Raw genomic sequence first — 27967 nt, forward strand, 5'->3', positions numbered from 1 at the left:
CCTCTGCAGTAGGACAGGGTGCAGACACCTCAGAACAGCGACCTCGTCCTAACTTTTTTTCCCCTCCAGACTAAACATCCCCCGAATCCTTAAATCATCCCTTATATGTCGTGACTCTCAGACCCTAAGCTATTCTTTCTCTGGAGCTTTCTCTGGAACAACAACGGTTTGCCAAGGTCCCTCTTAAAATGCAATTCCCAGAACCGAACCCAGTGCCCCAGAAACGGGTGGATAAGCCCAGAGCCACATCCCGCGCTCTGGGCTCTGCATTCGCGTCCCTTGGCAGCCAGATGGCTCTGCTGGGGCACCCCCTCTCCCGGCAGCCATCTCCCACCTCCCGGGAGCGCCAGTCACTACCGTTGGGGCGGTGTTTCACTGATCACCAAGTCCCTTCAGAAACACAGCCTCGTTTACTCCTCACCACAGCTCCAGGAGGGTGATTAGAGATGAGGAAGCTAAGGTTTTTCCAAGGCCGCATGGCCAGACCTCACGCCCTGAGCCTGTGGTTCCAACCCCTTGCTCCTCCACACACACCCATGTTGCCTTTTCACTGAACGTCTATTAAGGCCAAGAAAGTCTCCCTGGCTCCATTTGTTAGTGTCTACTCAAAATCTTTTTCGGCGCACCTGGGTGGCTCAGTCAAACATCTGCCTTCAGCTCAGGTCATGATCCCAGGGTCCTGGGATCGAGCCCCGCATCGGGCTCCCCGCTCAGAGAAGAGCCTGCTTCTCCCTCTCCCTCTGCCTGCCACTCCCCCTGCTTGTGCGCGCTCTCTCTCCGTGTCAAATAAATAAATACAATCTTTTTGAAAACATTTTTTTCTTTTTTCCGTTCCGTTTTGTCTTGTTAATTTCTGCCCATCCTCGAACCTGTCTAGATCTTTTTGACTCCCATTTCTGCTGCCCCATATATTAAAGGGAAGACAATGGGTCAAAGAGAGAAGGCAGCAGAAGAGGATGAAGGACCAAACAAGGAAGGAGGAAGGAGCTGGAAAGGGAGCATCTCAGAGAAGAATGGGCAGCATAGTGCGGCATGTTGGGGGTAGGGGGAAGACTGGGTTCCAAAGCCCACCACCGCCGAGAGCTCTGCTACCCTACACAAGCCACTTAGCCTCTCAGAGCCTCACTTTCCCAGGAGGGGGTGCCGAACTAGTCCATTCCCAAGACTTCTCCCAGTTTCATGAACCTAATGTAGAAAAAGACCTTATCGTTAGTCCAATGGATCTTCTCTTTTAATCCAATGACTGTATTGGACAACAGATTTCACTCCAAATATTTCACATGGTTTTCTTTTGCTACAATAAAGAAAAGCAAAGATGGCTAGGGGCCAAGGCAAGCAACATCTATTTCAATTGATTGCCAGCCCTGCGTTTTAGGGGGTGGGGGAGGGGAAGGAAGGATTAAGAGAGTTACATCTCAAGATGTCGGACCCAAAGACTAAGGAATCCTCAAGGGGGCCGAGCCAGAAGCTCTGCAGCTGTCACCAGACACCCTCTCCATGTTATCAGAAGGCCAAGGGTCCCGCAATGAACAGTGGCCACTGAAATGTCATGAGAAGGGAGAGAACGTGTTACCCATCTCTCGTGCACCTTCCTGGGGAGGTCACATGGCAAATGGTCTCGGATCATTGTGCTAAGATGGGAAATATCGTCCCATGTTCTTATTCTTCTGGAGCAAAGCTGTTCAATAGAAATATAATGTGAGCCACATATGTAAGTTTACATTTTCTAGCAGCCACATAAAAAGGGTAAAAGGGAGCAGGTGCAATTAACTTTAATAAAATATTTTCTTTAACTCAAAAATTTCCCAGATATTATCATTTTCATATGTAATCAATATAAAAGGTATTAATTACTTAATAATCAATTAAACACTTCAATACTTGAAATAATTTTAAACAACTTTAAATAATAATTCGAATACTTTGAAATAGTTAATTTAATACTTAAATACTGAACATCATTTTTTTGTACGAAGCCTTCAAAACCCAGTATTTATTTGACATGCCGGCCCTAGCCAGGGCGGAGTAGCTGCTGCGCCGGACAGAGAAGCTCGAGGTGCTCCCACCGCACCTGGTGCTCCGCCCCCGCATAACCCTTCTCCAACCACGTGATAACTGCCTGCTTCACGGTCTGCGTTATCCATCAGACTGGACGAGGTCTAGGAGGGCTGGGACCGTGAGTTAACTGGTATGTCCCAGCTCCCGGCTCCGTGTTTGACATGGATAATCATAGGCCCTTGATGGACATTTGACAAGGAAGCAAGGAAGGAAGGGATGCAAGCTTGCCTATGTAAGCAGTACAGGAAGAGCTTGGGTTCGAACCTAAGGATCTGACAATAAAACACGTCATCATTTCACCGGATCTTGCCTCCTCCTAAACCTCCGGAAGCATTATGAAGAGAGCACAGTCTCAGTGTCCAACAGACTTAGATTCAAATTCCAGTGAGGTGACCACTTACAGGGAGCTCACTGCAAGGGGTTTGGGAGTGATTGTGTGCTACTTACCTTACCCCTCTTAGCCCTGATTTCCTCATCTATAAAATGGGGATGATAATATTTACCTCATAGGTAACTATGAAGATGACATGTATCTTGCAAACATCAGACTTTCTGTAAATGTTAGTTTGCGTTCCTTGTCTAATAAAATGGAAATAAATCATTCCTATCTGGCCAAGTTTGAATCCTACAGCAGCTTTGTCCCTATCGAGAGAGGGAAAAGTAATGAAAAGCAAACCAAAATTTGAGAAAGGGAGCCAGCTCCTACCATCTGCCTCCTTGTTTGTTCCTTAAAAAGCTCCACAAAATGCAGATCTAGCCAGGGTAGCCCCCGTGAATTATGAGGAAGCTAGCAATCCCCTTGCTTTTCCGGCAGGTAGCTACGCACTGTCCTTTCTTCTGACCTTTGCCTCAGGGATTCCAGCCTTTAAACCTCCTCAGCCCCAAGCCCAGTAGAATCTGCTTTTGCTATTCTGAGCTCAGGAGGCTGGAAGCGCTTTGAACCACGTCTGGTGCAACCACCCAGGTGGAGAAGGGGCCCAGGAATCGCTCAGAGAATCGCTCAGAGATTCCGTCCTGAGGCCTGAGTCTTAGCTGGGGTTGATCCTCAGAGAAGGCAATGGTTCCTTTAACCAAGAATCTCACATGAGCTCAGGAAGAGGGACAGCTGGGGAAAGCAAAACTGCCATTGTCTGGATAAGAAAGCAGTTATCAAAATTAAACACTCCCTCCCAGCTTATTTCTGACTGTTCACCCTCCCCTCACACACCCCCTCGAGAGTCTTCTCAGCTCCAGGCCTTTTCTGGCACAGCTCCTCAGCCTGCTGGGCGCTCCCCTGTCACCACCACCCTGCTCCTCCCCACCTTCACTTGTCACTAAGCCTTCCCTCTCTGAGTCCTACCACTGCCGTGACCAACAACAAGTACACCACACACACACACACACACACACACACCATACACACCATATACACATACACATTTACCCCAAAAGTCTTCCTTTGCCTAAAAGTCATTTCTACCACCAGCACGATCAATACACACCACACACACACACACACACACATCACCATCACACATGCATACCTTTCACCACCACTCCCACACACTCACTCCCATATTCACCACCGTCACTTACTACCTACATATACACTTATCCCGTGCACGCATACACAGCACCCCCCCACACCGCAAACACATGCACACACGCAGAGCCCACACACACAGGGGAACATACACATCAACTGTGTCACACACGTTCCACTGGTCTCCCCAGCCCTACGCACACCCAACACGGAAGCAGAATAAGTATCCACCTCAGAACATTTGATCTCCTGAGTTCTGAAGATTTCTCTCTTTCACCTTGATTAGAGATATTCATATACAAACATCTTAGCTTCCCTACTGGACTATGAGACCCCTGAGAGTCTGTTTCTCTTTTTATTTTTGCAAACTGCACAGCTCTTGGTCCATGGTTGGGGCTCAATAATTATTTCCTTTGTTTTTTTTAAGATTTTATCTCTTTATTTGAGAGAGCGAGAGAGCACAAGCAGGGGGAGGGGCAGAGGAAGAGGGAGAGGGAGAATCTTAAGCAGGCTCCATGCTCAGTGCAGAGCGCCACATGGGGCTCGATCCCACGACCCTGAGATCATGACCTGAGCCGAAGTCAGATGCTTAACCGACTGAGCCACCCAGGCGCCCCTCAGTAATTATTTCTGAATGAATAAATGCCTCAATTAATCAATCACCGTGAGTCTGTAGGGCCTAAATGAGGTGAGGGGAGAACCAATGGTGTAGGCCCTGAGCCGGCCTGGCCCTGGGGGCGGGGGAAGGGGGGGCGGGGGAGGTGCTCTCTTTCGTGGCTAGTCCTGCCTGATCCTGCTCCCGCTGCCTCGGTTTCATTCCAAGGGAAATATTTGTTCTGTGAGCAAATAAAATGTGAATATGTTCTAATCTGTTACAAAGATACACAGAGCTGCCTCTGGGCCTGATGCTTAGCTCTCAGGGCACTTCAAAGAACTGCAAAAATAAAATGTCCCGGTGGGGGGGGCAGGAGATGTAACTCTTTCCTTCCCAGAGACAAGGGCAAAAGAGGACTGGGTATTAAGATTCCCCTTGAACATTTCTAAAGGAAACCTCCTCCTCCAGGGGCCCCTGGCTGGCTGAGTTGGTGCACCATGTGGCTCTCGATCTTGGGGTTGTGAGTTCAAGTCCCATGTTGGGTGTAGAGATTACTGAAGAATAAAATCTTCAAAAAAAAAACAAAACCAAAATCAAAACCAACCCTCCTGTGGGCCTGACCTAAGAGAACCGTAAGGTTCTCTTTCTCATTGATCCTCAGACTCAAAAAGGCCAAAAACCCACAAAAACACATCGCCACACACTCACACCAGAAAACTTTACTCGATGCCCACGGTTAACTAATGAAGAGCATACCTCCCAGAAATGCATGTGACACCGAACTTCTCCATCTCCCTGGCCCTCTGAAGCTAGCCTTCTGCCCACCCGAGCATCACACACACACCGTGGATCTCTGTTTTAATCAACAAGCAGAATGCTTGGAGAAGTCAGGAAGAAAAAAAATTCCTAGCAGCAGAACATTAGGAAGAGAGCTTTGTATTTTGTTTGTTTCCTACTAAGGAATTCTTAGAAGTTCAGAACCTTCCATAATAAGCTGTCATCGGATACAGTTGTTTCCGAATATGGCCTCAGGTTTGATTGCAGGGTTTTTAAACATCTGACCCCGGAATGCAATGTTTCAGTGTTCGCTTAGCCCAGCCCTGTCCCTGTTTACAGGCTGGGACAAAAAACCACAGGGTCGAACTATCAGTTAAGGAAATCCAGGGTGCACAAGTGCAACCATTTAGTAAATGCCTGAAGAGGGATGACTTCAGTCCCTGCAGTAGATTCTGAAAATATAACCTAGGACTCCCCCTGCATCTCCACGCTCTGGAGGTTGGAGTCTTCCAGGCCGAGCTGTCCTGAGGTCAGGCACACCGATCTACGATTCCAGTTCCAGAACAAGCCTCAGCCCCCTTCTTAGGGCACCGTCTTAGCTGCCATTTGCAGATCCTTACTTGGTGTTTGAAGCCTCTCCACAAACTGCAGGTGAAAAATAGTAGTGTCATCCTCTGCTTTATTTCACAGTGGGGGAATCTGAGGCTCAGAGAGGCCAAGCAACTTGCCCAGCGTAGCCCAGCTAGAGTCGGAATTCTGATTTGCTGACCCCAAAACTCCTTCCCAGGGGACTGCTCACCAAGAAAGCCAGCCTGCACAGAACTTCAGGAAGCCAAAGTCTTCTTATCCCTACTAGTTTGTTATTCAAAGCAACTGCTATTCTCTCCCTCATTAGATCCTCTATTTTTTAACACATGCAATTTTAAAAATTTTAACACATGTAAAAGCAACACAATACTAACCCAATCAATTCAAAAGACTTTTTGAAAGCCTCTATGTTTCCTTTGAAAATGAATTCCCTTTTAGAGTCCCCCATTACAAAGTAGAATCGCAAGACCTCTCTGATTCCTTTACAACAGGCCTGTTCTCTGGGCATTACTGCCTCTTCCAAGGGCCAAGTGGACACCTCCAGAGCAGCCCCTCCTTCAGCTGATCACTGTCATTCACAGTGGGAAGGGGGCAGCAGAACCTCCTCTGACGTAGGCACCAGGGTCTGGCCCCTCTGCAGCAGTCATACCTATACTAAAACTAAAACACACACACACACACACACACAGATTGTCATGGTAGTGTTGTTTTTAACCTCAAAAAATTGGAAACAGCCTAATCTCCAACAGCAGGGAAACAAGTAAATGATGTTATAGCCATAAGAAGGCATACTAGGCAAACCTTAAAAATGGAGTTTATGAAGAGTGTTTAATGCCCTGGGGACATGCCTATAATCTCAGGCAAAATGCAAAGTTATATATTAAAAAATATATCTCCATTATGTAAAACAGTGAAGAAAAAAGCCAGGGAAGAAATATGTTTAAATGTTAACAGTATTCATTTCTAGAATTATGGGTGCCTGTTAATTTTGAATCATTTTTGTATTTTCCTAATTGTACACAATGAGTGTATAATGATTTTATAATTTGAAATGTTTTGGGAAGTTTTCAAGGACCAAATCCCCAATGTTGGTGAATTAAGAAGACTGATAAAAAAAAAATTTTACAGTACCAAACAATTTTGGGGAAACTGTAAAAAAGTGAGACTACTAAATATCTGATTGGAATTGGGCCATAAATTTAAAAATTTTTAAAGTATCATGATACATATGCACGCCTGCCAGTTGAAAGAACAATTTCTACTTCCGATCCTACTCCCTGACAAGTAATAATGTACCAAATCTTTTAAAATAACAAATGTAACAGCCTTCAGCATTCTGTTCCTTGTCAGTCCTGGACTTGAGCTCAAAATGGCTTGCATTGACCTCTACCATTCAGGGTCAGTCTTCATGAGGGGCTCTTGGATGAAATCCCTGTTGGGGGTTGGAGGCAAGGGAGGCAGGGGCATAAGCAAGTGTGAGCCTCCTCTCCAGCCTGGTGCGAGCTTAGTCACTTACTGGAGGAATTCAGAACTCTGTTCGCCTTCCACTGTGCAAGCTAGCAGGGGCAGAAAGCATCAGCAGAAGGACATGCTGGGTTGATTGCAATTGTTCTGAGGCACCAGAGGGCCAGTAGCCCATGGCCAGCCTTCCCCATTCTTCTTGCAGACCCCGTCCTGTTCATTTGCACTTTGGAGCATTCTGGGCCAGGACAAAGAGACATCTAGAATGAATGCTTTTTTTGATTCCCCACTCCCTGCCCCCCATCTCTTCATCTGGCATCCAAGCTCTTTTTTCTCTCTCTCTCTTTTTTTTAAAGATTTTATTTATTTATTTGACAGAGAGAAACACAGCGAGAGAAGGAACACAAGCAGGGGGAGTGGGAGAGGGAGAAGCAGGCTCCCCACTGAGCAGGGAGCCCGAGGCGGGGCTCGATCCCAGGACCCTGGGATCATGACCTGAGCCGAAGGCAGACGCTTAACGACTGAGCCACCCAGGCGCCCCAAGCTCTTTTTTCTCTTACCTCTCTGTTCTGATGTAGTTCAAGCCACCCTTCATACCCATTAGATGTGTCTTTCCCAAATTTCCCCTTTTCACATGTCACTCCCTTACTCCAGAACTTACCTTAGTTCCCTCTCGCTCAAGGAATCAGATCCAGACTCCTCAGATCTTCACTACCCAACTCCCGGTCCTACCCAGCCCCTCCAAACTCACCATCCTCTGCTCTGCTTCCTCTCCACACTGCCCCTCCGCATCCTCCCTACTCCCCACCCTAGCATCCAGGCCAGCCCACCCCATCCTGCAGGCTGCACTTCAGTGGAACCTCAGAAGTCTCATCAATTGGAAAGAAATGTTCCTTCACTAAAATAGAATAATGGAGTCTTGTCCAAATTATGCTCAAAGATACAATTTTCTCAATGTTAGGTTTTCTCCCATCAACTTTTGTTAAACCTTTGGCACCAGCAGCTCTGCCTATCTCTAGTGAGAGCCTGCAGATGGCAGAGCGAAAAAACAGTCCCTGGTGAAAAATTGTGGAAAAGCCTCAGGAACAGCCCATTGTGTGTCTTCAGTAGCTTGTTTATTTCACAGACATGTGCTCACATTGTGGTTTTATATGTACACAAAAAATAAATTCCCATTTTCTACTAATTAAATTGCTTGGGTGCATGTGAGAGAATTCTATACCACGTGCTTTTGTGATCACCTTTTTAAAAAAAATCGTAGTGTTCTTTGCATAAGAAAATTCTGAATGCTGTGAGCCAGGACACCTGGGTGACTTTGTAAACCACTGCTTCAGACCCATGACACCCCTCCTTCCCCAATACCACACACTCATGCATATTTGTGCTTTTATCATCCTGTTCTGCCCGTGCTCGCCACACCCCCTTCTCCGCCAAAGAATACCTCCTCAGCAGCCACTCTGGAAAACAGTATGGAGGTTCCTCAAAAGGTTGAAAATAGAGCTACCCTATGACCCAGCAATTGCTCTACTGGGTATTCACACCAAAGATGCAAACGTAGGGATCCGAAGGGGTACGTGCACCCCGATGTTTATAGCAGCAATGTCCACAATAGCCAAACTGTGGAAAGAGCCAAGATGTCCATCGACAGATGAATGGATAAAGAAGATGTGGTGTGTATATATATACAATGGAATATTATGCAGCCATCAAAAGGAATGAGATCTTGCCATTTGCAGCGACGTGGATAGAACTGGAGGGTGTTATGCTGAGCGAAATAGGTCAATCAGAGAAAGACAAGTATCATATGATCTCACTGATATGAGGAATTCTTAATCTCAGGAAACAAACTGAGGGTTGCTGGAGTGGTGGGGGGTGGGAGGGATGGTGTGGCTGGGTGATAGACACTGGGGAGGGTATGTGCTATGGTGAGCGCTGTGAATTGTGTAAGACCGATGAATCACAGACCTGCACCTCTGAAACAAATAATACATTATATGTTAAAAAAAAGAAGAAGAAGAAGAAGAAGAAGATAGCAGGGAGAGAAAAATGAAGGGGGGGAATCGGAAGGGGAGATGAACCACGAGAGACTATGGACTCTGAGAAACAAACTGAGGGTTCTAGAGGGGAGGGGGGGGATGGGTAAGCCTGGTGATGGGTATTAAAGAGGGTACATACTGCATGGAGCACTGGGTGTTAGACGCAAACAATGAATCATGGAACACTACATCAAAAACTAATGATGTATTGTACGGTGACCAACATAACATAATAAAATTAAATTTAAAAAAATTAAAAAAAAATACCTCCTCAGCATTCTGCAAGATCCCATTCATATAATACATCCTTCATGAAGGCATTCTGCCCTCTGTCCTGAGATCCAACAGAACTCCTTTAGTTCCTTCAGAAATCAATGGAGAGAGAAACACTAGACATCAGAGAAAAATAGTTAGGAAGAAAACACTAATGAGATCTACAAGAAAGGAAAATATCACATTGAGAAGTGAGACATTAGAAACTCTTTCATTTAACCCAGGAAGTATTGCAAAGGTCAGGAGTGGTCATGAAAGGTTCATCCAGCACCTGAATTTATACAGAGAAGAAGGGAGGGAGACGGATGTGTTATGTTTCTAATCTATCCCACTGCACTAGATGCTTTTCAAATATCCTATTTATTCCTTCTTGAAAACCCTAAGGTTTGCATTAGGATCCCTATCTTACAGTGATAAAACTGAGGCTCGGAGAGATTAAATGTGCTCAAATTCACCCACTTAGCAAGCGGCAGAGCCATGATGAAAACCCAGTTCCACTGCTCCTGCCTACTCGGCGCTGGACACCTTCACACCCAATCTCACTGAACAGTCAAACTACTCTGTTATTATTCCCATTTTTTCGACAGGAGACTCACATGCGGAGAAGTGAAGTGGCCTGAACCAAGAGTCACATAATTAATAGCGATGGAGCTGAAGTATGAACTGGGGCTTTGGCTCCGGATTCCCCCTCTGTTCCCTCTGTTCACCACACAAGGGAGGGCAGGTATAACTTAGTAACTGCAAGAGAAGACAGTGAGTCTGGGAAGCTGGAGAGGTAATCTAGCCCACTGAAGATTTTTTAATAAACAAAGAGCTTCTTCCAGACGTGAGTCTATACAGAGCAATTACCATTATTACCTGATGGATTACCTCACAACCATTTACATCTGCACGGTGTACACAGAGTTGTAAATGAATGCTGCCCGCATGCTTTTGGCAATGTGTGGGTTGGAAAGGGTAAAACATGGATCCTGGAATGAAAAATTACATCTCCACATGGAAGGCAGTCTAACACATAGGGAGGAAGAGGAAGACCATATTTAGCATTTATGTTCTACTGTGGTTGAGACGACCCTGTCGGAACAGGCCCTGGGGTCAGTTTCCAGGTACAAAATGAACATTCCTAAGTGGGAAGGTCCAGATGAAACCCAGATAAATAGACAAAGCAATTAGGTATGCAGAAAAGAGCAGCAGGAATGAGGAAAGATTGCAAGGGCAGTTAAGTCAAAAGGCATGGAAAATTCCCCCACCCAGGGTGCTACCTGGTAAAAAAAAAAATTCCTCGAAGGTCAGGTGGAAATGCCGATTTTTCTGGCCTGCCTAAAGGGGGCCCTCAGGGGTGGGGGTGGGGGTCTCTTCCAGAGAGCCGGCCCGCACTTAGGAAGGCCAGGCAGACTGAGGAGAAAGGGAAAGTGGTTCTTCCAACCTGTTTCATGTCACCAGCCCAGTGGCTAAGGGGCTGTCTGCAGGGGAGGATCTAGGTCGAAGGAGTCAATGAGGAGGCTGATCCCCTTTTTCTGAGCAAGGCCCAGATTTCCAAAATGGAAATGGAAGATGTGGGCATTTTAGTGCAGTATGAACTCCCCCTGGGTTGCCAAAGGTAGAGGTGAGGCTGGAGGGTTTCACCAAGCTCCATGCCACCCCCAGTCTGGCTGAACTGAAGCCCCATGTTGGGCGTGGGTAGTGTTGCTAAGGAAATGAAGCACTTCCCTCAGCAGACAGCCTGAGCTGGTCCAGAGGCCAAGGTCACCAGCTCCTCATTCCTCTCCCACCATGTGGGCAGGCAGAAGCTGGGCGTGCCTAAAAACAAATCCACCAAGAGACGCTCACCCAGCCACCCCCTTTCTTAAGCACAGTTTTGCCGGGCAGTCAAAATCACTTGCTGTTCATTCACGTACTCATTCATCCTTTGGTGACCTCCTGCTAAGTGCAGGTGCTGTGTTCTGGGCTGGGCAATTCAGACAAGCATACAAGGGGGTCCCTATGAGAGGAGTTTGTCCCGTGGACAACACAAACACAGGAACAATGTGATCAATACTTTAATCAAGGGTATTTCGGAGGAGGTGATGTTGGAAGCAATCACTCCGTGTCTTTCGGCTGTTTGTTTTTAAGCACCTAAGAGGTGTAGCCCACAATTCCAAAATGTGGATGATCACTCCCATAATGACTGTATAAGACCCCTGATATCTTATCTCCCCAATCCCTATTTCACCCTGTCTCAGTCATCTCCTGGCCCTACCATCCTTCCATCCAGTGGTCTAGCCACACAGAAGCAATGGCCAGTCCCTGAACATGCCAGTTACTGCCCAGCCTCGCTATGTCTGTGAGGGTCCTTCCTTCTGCCTGGAAGGCCTTTCCCTTCTTGCTCTGCCCAGCCAAGTCCTAGTAATTAAACATTCCAGCTGGCCCAAATGTCAACTCTCTCTGATGCCTCCCTTGACCCTAACAGGAAGTACTCACTGCTCCTTCCTTTGTACTCTCAGAACCCATTTACGGGCCCCTGTTACCACGCCTGTAAACATCATATTGTAGCTATTTGTTCCTGTGCCTTGCACCCACCTCCCACCAGACTGGGAGCTCTTCTCAGACAAGCTCCACGCGGGGGACACCAGCCCCTCAAGAAATGTGTATGGAAGTAGAAATGGAAGTTCCTGCTGCATAAACTCCCATGTCTTACCTTAATAAGAGCGCATTCAAAGTGATAGCCCAGGTTCGCGTCTGACAGGAGGGATAGGCCATTCACCTTCCCCCGCATCCACTGATTGCCTGGACTCTGTAACGCTCAGCGGGGAGAGGCAGGGGCAGAAATGGAGTGTAATAAAATCCAGTTTATGGAGTTTTTTAAGGGTATGAAGCATATCCTTAGATATGATTGTCTGAGCAGTAGAAAATATCTAGACTGATATACAAGACACTGTTAATAGAGCATGAGTCTGGATTATGGGTAAAGGAAGTGATGAAGGGGCTTTTGTTTTCCACACCTTTCTGGGATGTTGAGAATTTTTGTCATGAGTCTCTGTCACTTTTCAAAGAACTAAGACATGAAAATGAATCTTATGACTACATTTAAAAAAATTTTTTTTAAGTTTTTAATTTATTTTTAAGTAATCTCTGTACCCACCTCACAACCCTGACATCTAGAGTTGCATGCCCTTCTGACTGAGCCAGCCAGGTGCCCCTTATGACCACATTTTAAATGAACCGATTCAGACTAGGTTAATACCTACAGTCTCACTAGAATATTCATAGCCGTGTCAATAGTAATAGCAAAAACTAGAAACTGCACGAATGTCCACGAGCAGTAAAATGGATCAATCAGCTGTAATATATTCATACGATGGGAAACTATGCAGCAAAGACTGAATGAAACACAGTTACACACTACAAAATGAATGACTCTTCCAAATATAGTAAAGAAAAGAAACCGGACGCAGAAGAGTTTGTACTGTACAACCCCATCTATAAAAAAGAGAAATAGGCAATATTGATCTATGAGAGTAGAAGCCAGGATGGTGGCTACCTTTGTGGGGAGTGGGGAGAGGGAGTCAATGAGTAGAAGGGGGCATGAGGAGGTCTTTTGGGAGCAGGGAGCTGATAACGTTCTGTCTTGTGATCTGGGTCTAGATGCACAGAAGTGTTTGCTTTGTGAAAATTCATCGAGTTCTACACTTAACGATTTGTATACTTGCCTGTATATATGCTTCAGTAAAAAGTAAACAAACACACAAAATAGGTCACAGTTGAGATGTCCGAGCACTCCCTTACCTCAAGCTGATAATCTCTCTTAAGAGCAAGATGTCGACCTTCCAGCCTCCTAGACATTCAGCGATGGGACCACAGAGATGGGAGCCAAACTGTATGAGCACCTGTGTCCTGCCCCGAGGAAGACCCCACGTGCAAGGAGGAACAGACAGAGGACTGGAGCCCCTTCCATGGGGCAGAGAAGTCCGAGCTTTCCTGGGATGGGAAGCTGTTCTCATATTTTGCAGTTTTGCTTATGTAATTTGGCTACTTAATGGGAGAGAATATGGAGAAGGGAGAGGGGCAGGGATGAGGAGAGGTTTTTAGGCAGGCTCTGGTTTAAATAGAAGCTGCCTTATGTCCCAGAGGTAAGGGGCAGGGGACAGACTACTAGCAAGAATCATGGTGGAGGAGAGACAGAAGGGGACGTTACCTGTTTTTAAACACTGATTGTTTGGCTCCGTGTGGTAATAAAGGGGAAGGACTGCCTCAGGTTGAAGGGGCAGGCCGGATGCCCAGTTGAAGTCATATGATCAAATCCACGGATGGGACATTTCACCTGGGGGCTCCCTTACCAATGGCCGTGCCTGATCTTTCCTTTGTCCAACTCAAACTAAATGCAGCCCCCTCCACAGACCTGACAGAGCTGAAGCAGAGGTGGGTGCTTAACAAGCCAAGCCAAGAGCTGAAAGGACCACCCTCCTTACCACCCGCTCTCCAGCTGCCACGCTGAAGCAGGCCCCTGAGAGAATCCACATTCCAGCCCCACCAGCCTGCTCTTCCAGCGGGCCCAAGGGGTGATGCCAAAGCGAGGCCTTGCAGAGCCCGAGGCAGGCAAGTTCTGAGCCTGCTACTCATACGTGGGGGGCTGAACTGGGAATGTCACAGTAAGTGTCAACCTCCGGCCATAAGGAACTCTCCACTATTGGCAGAAGGGAAGCAAAAAGAGGACTCTGAGTGGTCAAAATAGATTTTTTTAAAAAAGATTTATTTATTTATTTGAGAGAGCGAGAATGAGAGAGAGAGAGTACATGAGAGGGGGGAGGGTTAGAGGGAGAAGCAGGCTCCTCGCCGAGCAGGGAGCCCGATGCGGGACTCGATCTCGGGACTCCAGGATCATGACCTGAGCCGAAGGCAGTCGCTTAACCAACTGAGCCACCCAGGCGCCCCCAAAATAGATTTTGACAAGTCGACACATTCAAGTTCATCCACTTCCTCATTGGAGGGGGCCCTGTGGCTCTCACCCAGAATCCACGGACCCTTTCTCTATGCCCAATTCAAACTCGCTTGGTTGGTGGCTTTCCCTTGGCGGATCAGAAGCAAAAAATTACAGTAGCTGTGAAGAGCTGCTGGAGAGGCATGTTCTTAACATACGGACAAGTTCTGACTGACACACTGATGTGGCACAGGAGCCAGAAAACTTGAAAGATAAGACTCGGGATGCCCCCCTCCCCCAGATTCCAGCAGGCTGGGGGGCTCCTTCTTGGGCCTGGGAGGTAGAGCAGGATGTGGGGCTGTGACTGGTCCGACCCGAGGGCCCAGGAGGCTCGGGAGAGACAGCAGGGGCACGCGTACACAGTGGAGAGCCCACTGCAGAGCTGACTCCTTCCTGGAGGCCATGGGAGGCCTAGGAAGTTTCCGAAGACTTTCACTCTACTGTTTTTTTCTTCTTAAGGTTTTGGGCTCAAGGAAGAAATCCCTCAGCCATCAGGTATCTAAACATGACATGTGCCCCCAGGTTTCCCGGACAGTAGATGTTTTCTACAATCTAAGAATTGAAAGTTAAGAGAAGGAGGCAGGACAGAGGATGTCCTCAAGCTTAGGAAATGGACCAGGAGAGGAGTAAGTTCCCACTAGGCCCGTGGGTCAGAGGCCTGGCTTGTTCCTTCCTCACTATGACACCTCAGACGTGTTTGTTAACCTCTCGCTTTGACCCTCAGTTTTCACAGCTGCAAATTGGGTATTGTTGCTCCCTCTGAAGAGGATTGGGACTATCAACCAAGACAATGTACATGAAACGTCTATCATGGAACTTGGTGTCTAGGTGATGCTCAGTGAACGAAATTTCCCTTCTCTTTCTCAAAGTGGCTTCACTGAAGACCAAGTCTTTTTGGCCCAGGAGAGTCATTCATAAGTCAGGTGGGAGTTGCTGGAGCGAGTTCCCAAGGAAGCACCAGGACTTCCGTGGGAGTGGCCAATAAGAGCCCCGAAGGCAAATGAGGGAAAGGCACAGAGGGAAAACAGCCAGAATGGAGACTTCAGGGTGAAGTGTTTCAGAGCAAGGACTCCATTCAAGAGCTGCTTTCAGCTCCTGACTCCCCACTCCTACTCTTAGATCTTAGACAAATTCCCTAACCTCTCTGTGCCTCAGCTTCCTCGTCTGTAAAACCGGCATAGGAATGGTGTGGACATCACAGGGCTGTTAGGAAGGTCAAGTGGCTTAGTACAAGCAAATCCCCTAACCGGCCTGCGGCAGTGAGGTACTCTTTCATCGCTGGCTGTGGTCCTGCAGCTTCCTTCCCTGGGGCTGAGGCGGCCCAGCAGAGTGGGGACTGGCGGGCTCCGGAGGGGCCCCCTTAGGTACACTCTCCCTCTCACTGGGTGCTGGCTCTGTGACCTGGAGTGATTTATGGAACCTTCCCGGACTGAAAATTCCTCATCTGTGAAAAGTGGAGGTGGTAATAATTGTACCTCCCTCAGAGGACGGTTGTTGGGACTAAATGTGCTTAACACATGCGAAGGGTTTGGGAAAGTGTCTGGCTCATATTAAGCACTCAGTAAATGTCAGCTGTTATTATTCCCTGGCTATAAGGAACCCTAAAGGCAATATGGCCCCTGTTTGTTTAAAGAGACATTGAATCTAAAAAATTTTCTTTTCTCTCTTCCATTTTTAGGGTATTTACTCCTGAATTTGAGAAAGGAAGAGGTGCTAGCCAAATAGAGTTCTTTATCTCTCCCTTGAAGACAAAACAAGCGAACGAACAAACATTTCCTTACCTTTTTGCCATTGCCCTCAAGTCCCTTCCTCCATATTATACCGGAAGGGACCATGTAGCCCACACTCCAGCCTCCACCCAGGGCTACACTCACCACAACAGTTCTAATAGCGGAATGGGAGGGACCGAGAGCAGGACACGGCCACATTTCCCACTGCCATCTTGGTGATCGGCTGGAGGCAGAGTTGCCTGCTTTACACTTTAAACTGCTTTGGGATTTTAGGGAAAATTTTAAAAGCTGTCCTCTAAGGGAACAGACGTTTTCAGGCTTGGGGCAAGGGACTTGTTTTTCCATTTTTCCATGTTGTTTCCCTGAAGACACACTGCACATTGAAGAACAAGGTGCAAGTTATCCTGTTGTAATTAAGTGAGTTTGGCTACCACTGGAGGACAAAAGCTAGGTTGACCCTAGATGAATGTTCCAGGGGGCTGGTCACTCTTTTTGTTATCTTTTCCAGTCCTGTTACTCTCCTGGAAGAGAAGAAATTGTACATTAGAACATATGCTGTAAGTAATGTTCTAAGGAGGAAAGACTCAATGTACTAGACAAAGAACTTTTAAATACTGACACTTAACTCTTTTTAAAAGATTTTATTTATTTATTTGAGAGAGAGAGAGTGAGTGGGGGGTGGTGAGGAGCAGAGGGAGAAGGACAAGCAGACTCTGCACTGAGCACGGAGCCTGATGCAGGGCTTGATCCCACCACCCTGAGATCATGACCCGAGCCGAAATCAAGAGCCCTAACCGACTGAGCCACCCGGGCACACCCCTAAGAGTTAAGGAACTCTTATAAAGCAAAGATAACAAGAGAAGATGGGGAGTGGAATAGGGATGGGAGCAGAGGACATAAGTCACCAAGAAGGAGAAGCAGAAAAAAAGAAGGAAGAGGTGTGGAGAAAAGACATCAGAAACACTAAACAAAAAGGAACCGACTCTGTGCCCAGGAGTCAGCCTGCCAAGGTTGGTCATCATGAGTTATACCATCACATTTCACACTGCAGATACGGTGCCTGGGCCCAAGGACCTCCCTCTCCAACACAAGCTCCAAATTCCAGAATCATAGACTCTTAGAGCTAGAACAATTCTCTGCATGCATCTATCCCACCCACTGCAGTGGTCCCTCTGCTCTATCCTTAAATCTTTCTGCATAAATGCGTCCTGTGGCAGGACACTCATTACCAGTGGGAGTGTTCCTTCACTGGCCACTCCAAACATCCCAAAATCCTTCCTCATGCTACACTAAGCTAAAATCTGTTTCCCTATGGTGTCAACCTGTTCTGTCCTCCATCATTTGGGGTTCAAATGCTATTTCCTGGTGGTTTGCTGAGCAACAGAGGCACATGCTATTTCTCTCACATAGGGACTCTGGGGCCTGCCTGCCTTAGGGGAGGAAGTGGATGGGGAGCTAACCTGGGCTGGGAATCTAGCTGGAGAGAAAAAGCCCTCAGGGCTGGTAGCAACCCAGTGGCAGCACAGCAGGACTGGGGTAAAATCTCCAGCCACCAAACAGAAACGGTACTATCTGGGGAATGAAGAGAGGCACTAAGGGAAAAACTGTCCTTGAGCTGGCGTCAGAAGCAAAATGCTCTATTAGGAAATTAAGTATCGTGGAACTGCTTGTTGAAAGTTCAGAGCACCTTCCCACCCATCAACTCATGTTCCCCGAGTCTGTTGCAAAAGCCAACGGCTCATGAAGGACCAGTGCTGGGTCCAGGACTCAAGCAGGGTACTCCAGGTTCCTTTGGTGAACCCCAACATTTCTTGGGCTATAAATGACAAACCAAGTGGCTTCTCTCTTTAAGATACACAAATGGAAGCCGAAAAGAAGGTGGGCAAATTTTGACTTAAAGAAATTTTTTTCCCCTCAACATCCACATTGCATTCCCCAGGCAGGGGTGGTGGTAGCCCCACAGTTGGCTACCCCCTTCACTAAGGGCTCTCTCCTAACATTTGGCGTCTTTCCTCCCTACCACGGGCACGCGGGGTGAGTGGCAGGGCACCCCAACATCCTGGGGGAGCGCAGAGAGCTGCCCCGCCTTCACAGGAGCGGGTAGAGGGGGCAGAGTGGGGAGAGGTATGCTTATTTATTTGTTTCCTGGAACACCCTGTTAAGAATCTCAGCAATTGCAGCTAGTGCCCGATCGTTTGGCAGGCAGAGTAGCTTCTCGCGGTTCCCAGCTGCACGGAATCTAATTCGCAAATGCACCATCTTGCATTCAACACTTAAATGGAAAACAAGCAGTCCCGGAAGGGAGGCAGGCGGTCTAACTCTGCAGGCCCGTTTCGGAGGGATTTACGTTTCTAGGTCGGTTGACTGGTTGGTGCCATCCCCGGAGAGGATTTCTTTGAGCTCCGACCCTCTCTCATCTCATCTCGGGTCCAGAACCTATTCTGGCGGAGGTTGTAAACTGCAATTAAACAGGGGGAGCAAACGGAATTTGTTTGGGCCTTAGGCCCGCCAGGATAAAATAGTAACCAAAATCTGTTTGAGAGCTCAGATTTTAAAGGGAGATACTGCTTATTCTTCCCCACTGGAAACCTGGTTAAAGGAAATTAAGGCCTCTCTTAAAGGTAACTAAGATTAGAGGGCTCGGTTTCCGTTTTCTGTGTTTCTGTGGGCCGAACGCCCAGGTCGGTCAGCGAGTTTCTCTCTGGGTGGAATGACGAATTCCTCTCGCCTGAATTCTAAAATGATAACTTTGCTTGGTGCTGCAGCTGCGAACGTCTGGCGCCCAGTGGCCCATCCTGGCGGTGGCGTTGCGGGGCGGGGCGTGGGGGTGGGGTAATAGGGGTGAATGGAGACGGGGAAGAGCCATGCCTCGGTGAAAAGTTGGGAGAGCTGCGGGGAGGGAAGTAAACGCGACTCTCCACGGCTTCGGCCCCTTTAAGTGCTTCACTGACTCAGCTAAGCTTCCCCCTCAGGTCGCGTTTTTTATGAATGAAAAACGTCCTTACATTCATTATATAAACAAGCCTGTGCTGATTGGCCAATGGCCCCCGGTGCATAAATTATGTAAAACAGACCCCTGAGGGGGTGGAGAGGGTAGCGATATTGACCAATGGGGGCTGGAGTGGATGGGGCGGCTTGGCTGGATTTGCCCGCAGACAGGGTAAACAAGACGTGATGGACAGGCGCAGGAGCGGCCTCGGGCCAATGAGAACCAGGCTGAGCTAGGACCGCGGGCCAATGGTGGCAGGCGGAGCAGCAGGCCCCGGGGGGGCCGGGCCAGCGCTCCAGCCTGGTTGGCAGCTGCGGCGCAGAGTCCAGCCGCTGGTGCGCGGAGCGGTTCAGCGTCCCCTGAGCGGTTCGGCCCAGCCATTCGCCCAGGCGCCCAGGCGCGGTGCGCGCGTGCGTGAGCGCGCCTGCGCCCCGGGGCCGCTGCAACCGGAGGAGAGCGGCTGCCTCAGGTGAGGGGGCGTCGAGGAGGCAGGAGGGCATCGGAAGGGGTGTTCAGGAGCCGGTCCGAAGGGCTTAGCCCGCAAGAGTTCACTGGCTGATTCAGAATCCTCAAAGTCCGGGTGCACTTTCTATCTGGACTGAGGTACCCCCCCCCCGGGCTGGCCGCCCCCTGCTCTCGTGGCCCGGTCCGGTTCGGTTCTTGGGAGGCGTAGGGTGGGGGTAGCTAACGGTTCCGGAGCGCTCAGAGAGCGGGTTTCCGCACGTCGCGGGGAGGCGCGCCCGGGCGTGAGGTGCGGGGGCTCTCGGGTGGGGATGGGGGGGGGAGGGACGCGGAGTTGCGGGGCTTTACAGTCTCTGGAGGTCTGAGAGTCCGGAGGAGCCTTGGAGGCTCGCGAGAAGAGACGCCCGGCGGAGCTTTGCAGTGGGGAGGAGGGGGCGGGAAGCAGCTTGAAGGGGAATATTTGAGAGGTGATGCCCCCCCAAAGCACCAGGAGGGGTTAAGTGACACAGGCATGTGCAGCCTGAGGGATTGGGGGTTGGCCAGGAACTTATGCAGGCCTTGCAAGTTTCAGATTGTGGGAAGTGGACACTCAATCCCTCAACTCCCACCCCAGCAGCCTGAGGGCGTCAGGCTGCATCGCGGTTCTCGAGAAGTCGGGGAGCATCAGAGCAGCGGCCTGGGGCTAGTAGGGGAGAAAACGGGTGCGGAGGGTGGGGGGATGGAGAGATGCTGGAGCCTCTCACTGGATTAGCGATCTGTCCGCATTTTCAGAGGAGAGGAGAGCTCTGGAGGGAACCGAACTCCTGGTTGAGGAGTGCCAAGGAGAGATGTTTGGAGGTTGGGGGTGGTTGGTAGCGCCCGGCGCCGCAGCTCGGTTTTATGAATGTGGATGACTTTATGAATGAAGCGGGTTTCTTTTCGTTGGCTCGCTGCTCCCTGCGGCTTTTTTTTTTTTTCTCCCTTTTTGTGAATGAAGCATTGAGCTTTCTTCCGAAATCTCTGGGGGTGAGGGGCCTGAGTCGGAGGCTGGGCGTGCGTTGGAAGTGGGGGCGGGGGCGCATCTGAAGGAGTTTTCATGAATGGGGAAGGCTGGGAATTGGGTGGAAGTGTGTCTTGTTTTGTGAATGGGGCCCAGCGCTAGGGATCCAGTTACAGCCCTTTACCTGATGTGGCGGCCGCGGCTCGCTCTCCCATTCATAAAACCAGGCCCGCTGCGCGCCGCGGGGGAGGGGCCTCGATCGCGCCGCTGCACCGCGTTAAACTTTTCCTGGGGGCACCGGGAAGGGGGGACCACAAAGGAAGTGGTTTAAACTCCCTTAAGGCTTTAAAAAAAATTATACTTTAAACAAGATTTTCCTAGCCCTTGAACTCTGAGAGCTGCTTTAAAAATCCTCTATGCCTCTTTCTGGTTCGCGTATGGCAGCTTCTTTCTTTTATTTCATTTTTAAAAGGTATTTTTGCTCTTCGTGGTGAAGTGTTTTGCAACGTATTTCATCATGAGGCTCGGAAATATGTCCCCCCTCCGATCTCTTCCCCGTTGTCCCTTTCCCCCATAGACACTGACAGAATTTCTAAGGTCACGATTTAATCGGACAGATTTTGAAGTCTACAGAGGACTCATTTTCATGGCCCTCAACTCACTGCCGACGTTTCTCAGATTTTGTATACGGGTTGATGACATTTGAGAAAGAGGCTTTATTCTGAACGTTTAGCGCTGTTTGGAAGGCATGCAGGCAAGCTAGCGGGCATGTTTTTCTAGGAAATTATGGACTGTGTGCAGTTTTGCTCCTCTCTCTCTTTCTCTTTGACTTTGAAAATTTCTGACTAGTTGGGCCAGAGTGCTGAAAGGAGGTTGACCACGAAGGGTTTTCTTGTATCCTGCTCACTTAAGAAAAACAAGTTGCGTGGAATTGCCCACTGAGAAAAAGTTCCCTATTTAAAATTTGTATGCAGGGTAAACAAAAGAATTATCCTTAAGCAGTTTGCTTTGTTTAGAGCTGGGGATAAATGAAATTACTGTTTTCTCCATTTTGTTGATTTAACTGCATTTCTATTTGGAGAATGAAACAAAGGGTTCAGGAAAATGGTACCTTCCTAAAGTTGTTACTTTATTCCTCCCAAATTAGAAAGCATTCCCTCCTTTCCATTTGACCCTCAACCTCTCTTCCCAGCCCCAAGACTTGACAGTGCCAGAACAAGTTTAATTGGGGGGGGGGGGCAAGTTTGGGGAAAATTACTTCACTGTAAGAAACAAACTGAATTTTCTTTACATGGATCTTTTGCTTTTAATGTTTTTTTAAGATCTGTGGTAGAGATGCATTTAAAGTCTGTGTGATGGAATTTAGTTTCCTTGATCCATTACTTTTCATGGCTGTTTTATTTATTTTAGAAGTTGTTGATAGCACAGATATCTCTGTAAGTTGCCATAGGAATATTTGTGACAACACAGACCCTATGTCTGTTTGAACAGAAGAATTAGGTTTTAAAAGAGTGTTGTGTGAAGATAAGTATATCTCTGATCGATATATTCCTGGAACTATATATGGTGTCTTACCACTGACCTACAGACTACTTTTAGAAACACTATGTATGTCAAATTCTTAATTGCCAATAATTTGGAATGCTTAAACCCATTTTCTCTACTTCCTGTCACTGTACTGTCAAAAATTAAATTATCTCTTAAAAAAAAAAAAAAAAGACCTAACATTACAAATGCTCTGGAGAATCTTCTATTGGAGAGAATCTTGAAATCACCCTTTTATAATGAAAATAAGGGGTTTTGGTTTTCGTTTTTATAGGGAACAGATAGTAGCAAACTTATGATTAGAGAGAGAGGGCAGGAGGGCTAGGTAAATGGAATTGACACTAAGTACACTATGAACTTCTGATGCCCTTAATCAAGCACACCTTTAGTCTGTAAAGCTAACACTCTGAGTGGGCTTTAAGTACCTCAGAGAAAGGTAGCGATTTTGCACAGGTCCTAAAGAAAGAGCAGTAAAAATTACTTCATTTCTCTTCTTTGCTCCCTCTCAGTTAAAAATCTCCCAAATTCCTATTACAGGAGGACCCCTTTCCCCCCAGAAATTACTCAATGCTGAAACCTTTCAAAGTGATATTCAAGGCATTGGAAGCACCATGGATGGGTTTTATGATCAGCAAGTCCCTTTTATGGTCCCAGGGGTAAGTTTATGTGGCTTTGGTTTGTTTTGTTCTCCCTCTTCGAATATGAGTCTTCTCCTCATTGGTTTAGTGGCACAACCCCCTTTGACCCCTTTATTACCCTTGAGCCTTCACTGTGTTTTGGCCTCTTTCAGAAATCTCGCTCAGAGGAATGTAGAGGGCGGCCTGTGATTGACAGAAAGAGGAAGTTTTTGGACACAGATCTGGCCCATGATTCTGAAGGTAGTAAAGCTTTCCCTTTGGTTTGTGGCTTCTTCAAATGGCCCCCTGTGAGAGCCGCATGTAGACTCATCCTCCGTGTTCTCCCCAGCACAGGAGTTCTCATTCTGGTGTCTTCTGTTTTCAATTCCAGAGTTGTTTCAGGATCTCAGTCAACTTCAAGAGGCTTGGTTAGCTGAAGGCAAGTTTCTTGGCTGTCCGATTTTCCATATAAAACATTTTACTGCGTTTTGTAATAAAACTTAAATGTCTAAAATAAAAATCTCTTTTCCAGCACAAGTTCCTGATGATGAACAGTTTGTCCCAGATTTCCAGTCTGATAACTGTAAGTACCTTTCTGGTGGTGGCACATTTGTTCTGAAAACGTTTGGTCTTGGAACATCCATGTCTGGAAGACTTTTTTCAGCCATTGCCAGCATATTTGGACAGTGGAATGCATTTAGTTTCTTTAAATAATTCAAAGTTAACCCTCAAAACTTTTGTTTCATTCTTTATTGGAGTTATTTCTAAAATGCTTTTACTCTATTGCAGATAAGATTTACTGAACATAATTTCATCCTAAATTTCTTTTTGCCCAAGAATATTGCAAGGCTTCAAGCTCAAAATTATAGATCAACTGACATTATATATGTAAGATGTTGGACTTAACATCCATTAACCAGACGTTATTTTATGATGGTTTTTTTTGTTTGTTTGTTTTATAAATTAAGTCCTTGATGCAGATGATGAGTCTGACATTTTTTTCTCTTTTAAAGGTGCAGAAAATAGTTAATGGAAGATTCCAGTTAATTGTGGCTTCACCCAACATGTTGTCAATTTTGTTTCTACTTCTAAGTTGACACAGGGTGGTCACAGTGTGACCTGATTTACTCTTATTTTTTATGTAATTGTCAGGACTTTATCTTTCAGAGAGGAGTAAAAACTTATTCTTCAAATGGTCATTAAGTGCACCTATCACTGAGTTAATAAATGCAGTGGGAAGCTCAAAAGATGGCTCTCGGTGCTGGCAAGGGCATGGTTAGCTTTTCACTGATCTTTCCGGGCTGTCCTCAACAGGTTTGGGAGCTTTTATGGTCCAGGCAGAGCTCTCAAGGACAAAGCTGGCTGATGAAATGTGAGCAGCACGGGGCAGCTCTAGAGAGCATTAGTCACTGACGAGTGAGCTGGTTTAAGAGAGGCCTGGAGAAAATGCTGCCTCTCTTGAGAGTTGCATCATAGAGAAATTCATGTCTCTTAGTCATAGTTTATAATAGCAAGCACCTGAGCCAGGCAAGGACTCGATTTCTCATTTTGCACCAACAAATTCTTCCCACTTTGTTTTATCTTGTGTGTGTGTATGTGTGTGTGTGTTTATGTGTGTAAATGCCACAGGAGAGAGAGGGTATCTTTGTATTTAAGTAAAAGCTGACTGTTCTAAGTCATTAGATGAAAGCCTAGAGGTACCAGATAAACATTCTTTAATGATATACCTCCTATTCAAGGCACAATGCCATGAAACTTTAAAAGGGAATAAACTGTAACCCACAAATGCATAGTTACCTTAGCGATGTCACAGCTTGCTATCGTTTTTCTATAGGAAAGTAAATGTATGTTAATTATTGCCCTTTGATTGCTTTCAAGTGATTGGGAAGCTTGCCACTAAAAGGCTAAATAAAGATAACCCAAATATTGTGTGTGTGCCTGTGTGTGTGTGTGTGTGTGTGTGTGTGTGTGTGTGTTGCAAGATAAAAGACGGGATTTGTAATCCCACTTTGTTCTGTGTTGACAATTTGGCCCAGCCTTTCCATTTCCTACTCAGAGCAGCAAAAACTGCAGTCTGTTTGGGAGGTGGCTTTCTTGGCAGAAGTTCTTTGAAATGCTTTTATGACACTTTTGTTTGTTTCTCTGTAACCCAAAGAGTTAAAAGGGAGTTGAGATGACTGCATTCAGATTGATTTCATGTGCTGAAGCAAAGGTATGCTCTTTAGAGAAAGATGTCAGTAAACAAGATTTATATTTGGAGAGATGTTTCTCTGCAGGAATAGGCTAAAGTGAAGGAATCAATAAATGTGTTTTGGCTCCTTAGAAATAATTCCCACTCAGCCAATAGAATGTGCTAAATTCTTTAATTAAATTGCCATACCTACCTAAAATGGAGATGCTTTCAGAGATATTTCTGCTTACCAAGTGTGATGTGTTTTTTACTTTGTTTGCTTTTTGCTTTAACTTCTTAAGGTTGAGCTTTTCTGTCCTTTAAGGATAAAACAGATGGTTGAGTAGCCTCAAAAGTGTTTTAATAATTCTTTCCCCTTCTCTGACTCTTATTTCGGGAGATAGAGGTTTAAGAAGGAGGGCTTCAAATAGATCAGCTTGCCTTAGAGGTTAAGTAAGAGTACAAGGATGCATGGAAGCTGGCAGAGCCCGGGGCTGGGCAGACTTCTCTGTGAGCATGTCCCCCAGCCTTGGATTGAGGATCAGCTTTCACCGCAGTCACCTTCTGGAAGAGCCCATGATTATCCCAGGGGAGGGGGAGAAACTCATTCAAATTTAATAAAACCTTATGAGTTGATTTGAGTCAGCCAATCAATGAACTGTAAACCAAACTTGCACTTGCCCAGTAAAGCAAACCTTTTCCCTGTAGTAGCAAAAGCATTTGTAACAAATATTCTTCTGTGGCCTGACACACTGATTATAATCTGTCCTTTTAATGATGATTTGATTAATTTTCTATATGTGTGGGGGGGGAGGTGTGGGTGTGTGTGTGTGTGTGTGTGAGAGAGAGAGAGAGAGAGAGAAAGAAATACTAAGTAATGTGGTAATTTTTATTTTAGAATGTCAGTTTTGAAGATTATGGCTTACTTTTTTCAGTAAGTGCTATGAGCTCAGCTTCTAAAGAGATTATATTTTGTAAATTTTCCAGATTTGGGTTCCTAACCATAGGCATCTATCCATAAGTGTGATTTGAATAAATTAAACCATTGTTCTTCTAAGTGTTATAGAAATGTTCAACTTACTTCTAGCTATATAGACTTCACCTTACCTCACAAATACAGACATTAGTAAAGTATCCCCCCATCTGGAAATTCTTAAAGGTCAAATTCAAGGCAACAGAAAGTGCAACCTATAGACAAGAGGGGTTCTGCCAGTGCCCCCCATTGTCCCCTGGTCCTGAGAAGTAACCTTGAAGATCCCAGACTGGGCTGCAGGTACCTTGTAGAGATAGTCTTCCCAACCCATTCGTTTTACAGAGGGGATAATATAAGGTCCAGATAACTGGAGAGACTGACTGGTGGTTTGGGGCAAATGGGAGGGGTTAGGTGAAATGAGAAAAAGAAATTATAAAATATTATCCTTAAAGAAGCTCTCACAGAGCTGCAGAGCCAGGGGTACTGGCACATGGAGGTGTGGTTCAGGCTCTCTCTCATGATTTCAAAAACCTAGAGCCAACCCTCAGGGAAGACTTAGGGAGACTGTTGGCCACCCAGTTTGTCACCTCAGTTCTTTTCATTCCATGATCCTGAAAAACTTATTAAGTATCTTGGTGCTTTGAGTTTTTCCATCTAGGATTTGGAAGAAGCCTATAAAACAGAAAAACTATAAAACTGACATCTTTATTATAGGACATACTGGTGTACACACAGATAAACCTGTGTGTATGTATATATCTTATATAATATAAATAAGTGTGTGTATGTGTATTAACACAGAGCTACAAACCTGGAAATCTGAGTCAGTGGTTAGATGTGTATACATTTTTACTCTACATTTTCACTGTACATTTTCATAGAATTAACTATAAATCAAAACCATGGATAAGATTGGAACTCAAAGTGCTTAGGTTTGGGGAGGGGGAGCTTACATTAATTTTTCTGGACTAACTTGGCACTTAAGGGTATTACTAGATTTTAGCATATAAAAATAGTACTTTTTAAATGGAGATTTCAGTTCTAATTTTCTTTTAATCACACTCATTTGTTTCAGTTGTGATATTGTGAATGTTTACCTGTCAGCATCTTGAATAACAAAAATATTTTATACTGGGGAAAAGTCATTATAAAAATCTTATTTTAAAACTGTGGCCTCCGTAGCAAATATAATTTAGAGAACTATTTGAAAATCCAAATGACCTTATGTTCCCCTTGAAGTGTTCTTTTTTAAATCTGTGTTTCAAAAAGAATGGACCGATTGAAGGAAGTACTAGTAATTTCCTAAGGACTGGCTAATTAACTGATAAAATCGACTTTTCATAAATACATTGTAATAGGTGACTCGGGAAATAGAATTAACTGTTATGGCAGCCCTTGAGCCTAAAACACATTGATCTTAATCCTGTTTTAGTAGGAGATTATTCAGCTGGACTTTTTTTTTTTTTTAACTACATATGAAGTTGATAGAGTAGAGGCAGGGCCTTCCTTTTGGAGAGGGCACATCATTTGGGGCCCAGTTTGGAGCAAAACTCTTGAGTTTACTTGCTTTGTGGTCGTGGGCCATTTCTATTTGAAAAGGTTGTCCCAAAGTCTTTTGTTTGGTAAGAAAGTAACAGTAGGCACTTGGAAAAGGAGAGATGTGAGGGAGTCAAGGTTATCAGTTTGTCCTTTTTGAGAGCCAGAGGTTCTGAAGGTAGGAGAAGACAGAGGAGTGCTGCTGGGGTGTGGGGGGGGGGGGTGCAGGGGTATGTGGAGGGGAGAGGTCATTTGACTCCAGGCTACAGTGTATCTTTCAAAAAGTCTTTGTTAGCTAGCCCACTACCTTACCACTGAGAGGTGCTAAGTGACTTGAAATCCTTCCTGTTTTGATAGCCTCCAAGATCCTTAGACCAGGACTCTTAAGGCTCTAAGACCTGGAGTCCCCGTTTATCTAAGAGAGACAAGTGTTCCCCAAAATCTATTTTCTCTAACATTAATTCAGTTAGGCTTATTACAAACAATGACTTTTTCTCTTCCTCTTTGATGTCTTTCTGCTCTTAGCCCTCTAATAAAACCCAGTAACCTTTCCAGTCCTTTGTGTTTGGCAAGAACTTGGGACAGGGAATTACATGTGTGTCTGCCCGGCAGACCACTGATGTAGATTCCAGAGCTAACAAAATCCTGGTATCATTCAAGAACTCACCATCTACCCCGTTTCAGCATTCTTTACTTTTA

At 46.2% G+C, this 27967-nt stretch overlaps 1 protein-coding gene across 1 annotated transcript in view; it reads left to right on the top strand.

Annotated features, from left to right (window-relative positions):
* Window positions 1-19442: 19442 nt before the first annotated feature.
* Window positions 19443-27967, top strand: part of ETV5 (ETS variant transcription factor 5) — a 56970-nt gene continuing 48445 nt past the window's right edge. The window contains 5 exon segments of the mRNA XM_021692491.2: window positions 19443-19455; window positions 22510-22628; window positions 22763-22850; window positions 22981-23028; window positions 23122-23172. Of these exon segments, the coding sequence (XP_021548166.2) occupies window positions 22584-22628; window positions 22763-22850; window positions 22981-23028; window positions 23122-23172 (232 nt within the window). The 5' untranslated portion in view covers window positions 19443-19455; window positions 22510-22583.

This window comes from Neomonachus schauinslandi, chromosome 1 (assembly GCF_002201575.2).
Source record: "Neomonachus schauinslandi chromosome 1, ASM220157v2, whole genome shotgun sequence".
NCBI lineage: Eukaryota > Metazoa > Chordata > Mammalia > Carnivora > Phocidae > Neomonachus > Neomonachus schauinslandi.